This window comes from Salmo trutta, chromosome 33 (genome assembly GCF_901001165.1).
Source record: "Salmo trutta chromosome 33, fSalTru1.1, whole genome shotgun sequence".
Classification (NCBI taxonomy): Eukaryota; Metazoa; Chordata; class Actinopteri; order Salmoniformes; family Salmonidae; genus Salmo; species Salmo trutta.
Window position 1 is genome coordinate 23,337,667 of NC_042989.1, and position 5,551 is coordinate 23,343,217.

At 44.0% G+C, this 5,551-nt stretch overlaps 1 protein-coding gene across 1 annotated transcript; it reads right to left on the reverse strand.

The window, feature by feature from the left end:
• Window positions 1–1,866: 1,866 nt before the first annotated feature.
• On the reverse strand, window positions 1,867–5,104 carry LOC115172692 (uncharacterized). The gene is made up of 8 exons (XM_029730384.1): window positions 4,517–5,104; window positions 4,315–4,424; window positions 4,132–4,235; window positions 3,837–4,011; window positions 3,597–3,714; window positions 3,330–3,409; window positions 2,963–3,051; window positions 1,867–2,821 (listed from the first exon to the last, which is right to left on the reverse strand). The coding sequence occupies exons 1-8, from the start codon at window positions 5,060–5,062 to the stop codon at window positions 2,139–2,141; spliced, it is 1,905 nt and encodes a 634-aa protein (XP_029586244.1). The 5' UTR covers window positions 5,063–5,104; the 3' UTR covers window positions 1,867–2,138.
• Between the last annotated feature and the right edge of the window lie 447 nt (window positions 5,105–5,551).

The window sequence follows — 5,551 nt, forward strand, 5'->3', positions numbered from 1 at the left end:
GCAGTGGGTGTGATCTGGAACATTTTCAACCAAAGCTTATCAGTCAGTGTGGGAAACATCAACTTCCTTTATAGCACTTACAGTGTGGCAAAAAAGTATTTAGTTAGCCACCAATTGTGCGAGTTCTCCCACTTACAAAGATGAGGCCTGTAATTTTCATCATAGGTACACTTCAACTATGACAGACAAAATAAATAAATAAAAATCCTGAAAATCACATTGTAGGATTTTTTATGAATTTATTTGCAAATTATTTTGGAAAATAAGTATTTGGTCAATAACAAAAGTTTCTCAATACTTTGTTATATACCCTTTGTTGGCAATGACACAGGTCAAACGTTTTCTGTAAGTCTTCACAAGGTTTTCACACACTGTTGCTGGTAATTTGGCCCATTCCTCCATGCAGATCTCCTCTAGAGCAGTGATGTTTTGGGGCTGTCGCTGGGCAACACGGACTTTCAACTCCCTCCAAAGATTTTCTATGGGGTTGAGATCTGGAGACTGGTTAGGCCACTCCAGGACCTTGAAATGCTTCTTACGAAGCCACTCCTTCGTTGCCCGGGCGGTGTGTTTGGGATCATTGTCATGCTGAAAGACCCAGCCAAGTTTCATCTTCAATGCCCTTGCTGATGGAAGGAGGTTTTCACTCAAAATCTCACGATACATGGCCCCATTCATTCTTTCCTTTACACGGATCAGTCGTCCTGGTCCCTTTGCAGAAAAACAGCCCCAAAGCATGATGTTTCCACCCCCATGCTTCACAGTAGGTATGGTGTTCTTTGGATGCAACTCAGCATTCTTTGTCCTCCAAACACGACGAGTTGAGTTTTCACCAAAAAGTTATATTTTGGTTTCATCTGACCATATGACATTCTCCCAATCCTCTTCTGGATCATCCAAATGCTCTCTAGCAAACTTCAGACGGGCCTGGAGATGTACTGGCTTAAGCAGGGGGACACGTCTGGCACTGCAGGATTTGAGTCACTGGCGGCGTAGTGTGTTACTGATGGTAGGCTTTATTACTTTGGTCCTAGCTCTCTGCAGGTCATTCACTAGGTCCCCCCGTGTGGTTCTGGGATTTTTGCTCACCGTTCTTGTGATCATTTTGACCCCACGGGGTGAGATCTTGCGTGGAGCCCCAAATCGAGGGAAATTATCAGTGGTCTTGTATGTCTTCCATTTCCTAATAATTGCTCCCACAGTTGATTTCTTCAAACCAAGCTGCTTACCTATTGCAGATTCAGTCTTCTCAGCCTGGTGCAGGTCTACAATTTTGTTTCTGGTGTCCTTTGACAGCTCTTTGGTCTTGGCCATAGTGGAGTGTGACTGTTTGAGGTTGTGGACAGGTGTCTTTTATACTGATAACAAGTTCAAACAGGTGCCATTAATACAGGTAACGAGTGGAGGACAGAGGAGCCTCTTAAAGAAGAAGTTACAGGTCTGTGAGAGCCAGAAATCTTGCTTGTAGGTGACCAAATACTTATTTTCCACCATAATTTGCTAATAAATTCATTAAAAATCCTACAATGTGATTTTCTGGATTTTTTTTCTCATTTTGTCTGTCATAGTTGACGTGTACCTATGATGAAAATTACAGGCCTCTCATCTTTTTAAGTGGGAGAACTTGCACAATTGGTGGCTGACTAAATACTTTTTTGCCCCACTGTATGACGCACTTAGTGGAGATATTGTGGGGACTGCTTAGATACAAGTGGTTGGTTTGTTATCCCATGTTTACATTTTAAAATGACCCTAGTTAGCGTGCTCAGAAAATAGGTTGCACTTACTAAATCATGTAGTATGTACAAACATTGTGGGGCCAATTTATTAATTTAATGTGACTGGGAAAACAGTGGGCCTATTGATGTCATTACCTTATCAGTATTCTTCACCTACTGTTATGTGCATTTCCTGCTTTGAGATAAAGGATTTGTAATTTTGGCTGAAAAGTTTACTTCCTCAAATGTTTAAGTCAAAGTAAAACAAATCCTTAGAAAAACTTCCCATTCCATTGTATCAGGTGATTAAGAAATTAAGAGTTGCATTGACTTATTTCAATGTTTTTATTTCAACTGTGTCAGTGGTGTACCGTAGTAGAAGTCTATGGTTAATATTAGAATGAACCACTATGGTCTCAGTCACTGACCCCATCGCCACTTGAAATGCCAAACCCTGGGCAAGTCATTCCCACCGTCAATCCCGGACTCAACCAGCCCGTCATAGTCACTAATGACCTCCTCACCAGTCTCAGAGAAGAGTGGAAACTTCTTGTCATCCTCATCTGTTTCCCCAGACTCCTCTTCCTTCCCCTCATTCTCAGGAATCACAAGTGGCTGCTCCTCACCCACCCCAAATCCCCATTCCTTCATGGATTGTGAAACCACCTCTTCCTGTGATACAGACTTTACCCCCATCCCTGATCCCAGGGAGGACTCCTCCTGTGGATGCATCCATTGCCTTTCAATGGAGCCCTCCTCAGTCAACACTGATCCCTCACTTTCCCATGGACTCCTCTCTCTCAACTCTGCCCTCTCCCATGGAAACTCAGTCTGAACCACCTCTGACTGCTCACCCTCCAACGGCACGGATTCATCCTCCTCTATATGTTGCTTCTCCGTGGAACGAGTATAACTCTGCTCTTCCTTATCACGATACTTCTCCACATCAATGGTTTCCAGTAGATCATCTGGGTTGTCAAACTCATCCATTTTGGTCTCAAACCAGACAACGTCTTCAACTAGTGAGGGACTGACTGGTGGGAAACCACCCTTTGGTGCAGATGGCTGATCTAAGAGCAGTAGAGGCCCGCTGCTGGCAAACCCTACAGGATATGGAAATCAATAGGGTTAGAAGTGTCATCACTACTGGAGGCCTCATCACCATGGCCTATTTGAGCACAAGGGAGATGTCAGTGCTGTATACCCAAACCAGCGATTATGGGTTGTTAGGTTGAGTCACTTACCCTCCACCATGGATCTTCTGGATTTCGGTGTCACACATTTGGAGTCACAGCAGTCACAGATGGAATCCTCTCCCATGACAGCTTTCCACCTACAGAAGGGGAATCAAAGAGAGTACTTATATGTAATTAGCAAACGCTCTTATCCAGAGTGATTTGCTGTTAATGTATTCATCTTAAGATTGAGATGTGGTTGTCGTCGTACCAAGCAGACATAGTAAGTAAAACTTCTCTCAATAAAGCAGCCATTAACAAAGTCAGTACAAAAAGGCAAGTGTTGGGGGTGTAAAGGTCTTGAGTGCAAGGAGGAAGGAAGATCAAGAGCAGACTACATTTCCCACAGTGCAACATCTTAATCGTACCAGCGTACCTGTTCTCTTGGTAGGTGCAAGACTTGTGCATGGGGCCGGTTTCCTCTGATGTCACATGCAGTTTACAGTGAAGGAAGACCTAGAGGAGATGAAAAGATTAACTCTGATACAGGAAATTGAAAAATTCATGTCAATTATTTTATTGCTCAAAGGCCGCAATTTGTTTGCTTCTTTACAATACACAGCCCTGTTAATATGCATACATGCAACAGAAGAGTCTAGAGTGATTGAGATTCAGTGATAGGGTACAAGTCTCCCATGCTCACCGGTGTGTCTGGGTCAGAGGTGAACTGGAAGGCACTGAGGAAGAAGCGGAGGGTGTCATCAGTCCTGGGGGAGACAAACTGAGAGCCACCAGGGTTCTTCTGGCTTTCCAGCATGCAGCTGTGGATCAGAGAACAACGAGTTTGCTCTCAGGTCAGCATCATGTGTAGGTTTATATTCCTCCTAACCAAGTCATTATTAGATGCAACCCAGAGGAATCTCTGTTCTCCATGCATACATACCCAAAGTTGTCAATGACAGTGAACTTGAGGGATGTCTTGGAGTCTTTAGATGTTGTGGCATAGCAGTGGTTGATGAAAAGCTTTCCCCCATGGGGTAGGTGAAGTGCAGAAACCTGGAAATGAATGGTCTGTCCCAGCATGTACACCTGGGACTTGGCTGGCATGGCCCATGCATCTAAAATACGTGAAACAACACACAAGTATTGCTGAATATGTAAAAACATGTCACCACTGGTTCGCATTAAAAGTGATTATAATCAATTAAATCTTGAACCACCCATAACATTATCCTCACCGTCCATCAGCTGGATTCGGAAGTTAACGCGCCCCTTCAGCTTTTTAAACACGGCGGGTGTTTCCCATGTAGGGCGAACCACCAGCTGGTAAACATGATGATACCTGTGCAGAAGGAGGTGGTTTATCGGTTTGTAGTGATATCCACAATATAGCTGCATCATTCAATTATGAGGCGACTAACCTTTGAAAACGACACTCGACCTGCACGTTAAAGCGATGTGCTCTGCGTGGGAACCGGGTCAGAGGCGTGTAATGGAGCACAAATGTATAGATGAGATAATCCGGTGGCATCTGTCAGTGATGAGGTTCAAATGTTATCATTTCATACAAGCAAGAAAGTTAACTCCAACAAGACTATCAGTTTAAATCACCTTCAATCTTACCTGCCGTTTGCCATCACACTCCATCAATGGATAAGAGAAGAGCAAGTCACCATAAGGCATGAGAACACCGTTACTCTTGCAGGTGCTTCCCAGCGTCAACTCATCGGCGTTGGCATCAAAACCATAAAAATCCCGTTTGACCCGGACCACGAAGTCACCACTGGAACACGTAACCGAAACGTCCGGGAGCGCAGCAAAATCACGTTGAGACTTTGGTATAGGCCTATCGAGAAGCACAAGGCGCTGGATCTGGGGTGGTGGAGAGGAATATATCCTTGCAGGCGCTGGTTTGAGTCCTTGTGTGAGTTGGGGTGTTCTGAATGAGATACTGTGAGAGAGTATCCTCGGGCTTGATTTTCTGTTTGCTGTGGATGACAGGTGGGCTGTAAGCGAGTCACCAACGCCTTGTGATGTGCCCAGTTTGAGGATTTCTCTCCTGCCAGCTGGACGCGAAACAGATGGAGACCCATAAATACCCGATGTAGATATTGCAATACTAAGTGAAAATACTCTCCATAAAATACAGAGCCACCACTTTATATTCATCGCAAGAAACGTGATGTTTCGTTTTCCACCCTTCTGTAGACACGCGTGTCCTCTATACCGAACACAGCTTGAGGTGATTTGTCATTAGGTAGGCTGAACTGGGACCATGTTCCAATATGTAAGATATACACCCTTGCTTGAGTCCTTCCTTCCTTGATAAAGGCCCAATCACTGATCTAACACGATTGTACCTGAAGTATGAGTTCCATTAAACCAACCCAGCCATGTGAGGTCAGTGATTATTGGAAGGAAGGATGCATCTTTTAGGTGTTGGATGCGGGGTCAGCCCTTTTAGAGTTAATTCAGTGCAATTAGCTGAGAAGAAAGGAACGTCTGAAATATTGGCATGTCTTGTCCCCATCCTAGAAGAGGATGCGTTTCAACTTTTGCAGAAAGGCAAACATTGTTTTGTCAGGACAAGTGACAGTATGTTTGAAAATATTTTCCCAAGAATTACTGAGTCTTTACATTTCAAACTGTTAGAAATGA

Bases quoted from the DNA above. Each gene is read 5' to 3' on its own strand.
- LOC115172692 (XM_029730384.1), bottom strand. From the start codon at position 5,062: ATGAATATAAAGTGGTGGCTCTGTATTTTATGGAGAGTATTTTCACTT. The intron at 3,715-3,836 runs GTATGTATGCAT...TCTGATCCACAG, and splicing joins ACTGTCATTGACAACTTTGG to CTGCATGCTGGAAAGCCAGA. The intron at 2,822-2,962 runs GTAAGTGACTCA...CATATCCTGTAG, and splicing joins CAGAAGATCCATGGTGGAGG to GGTTTGCCAGCAGCGGGCCT.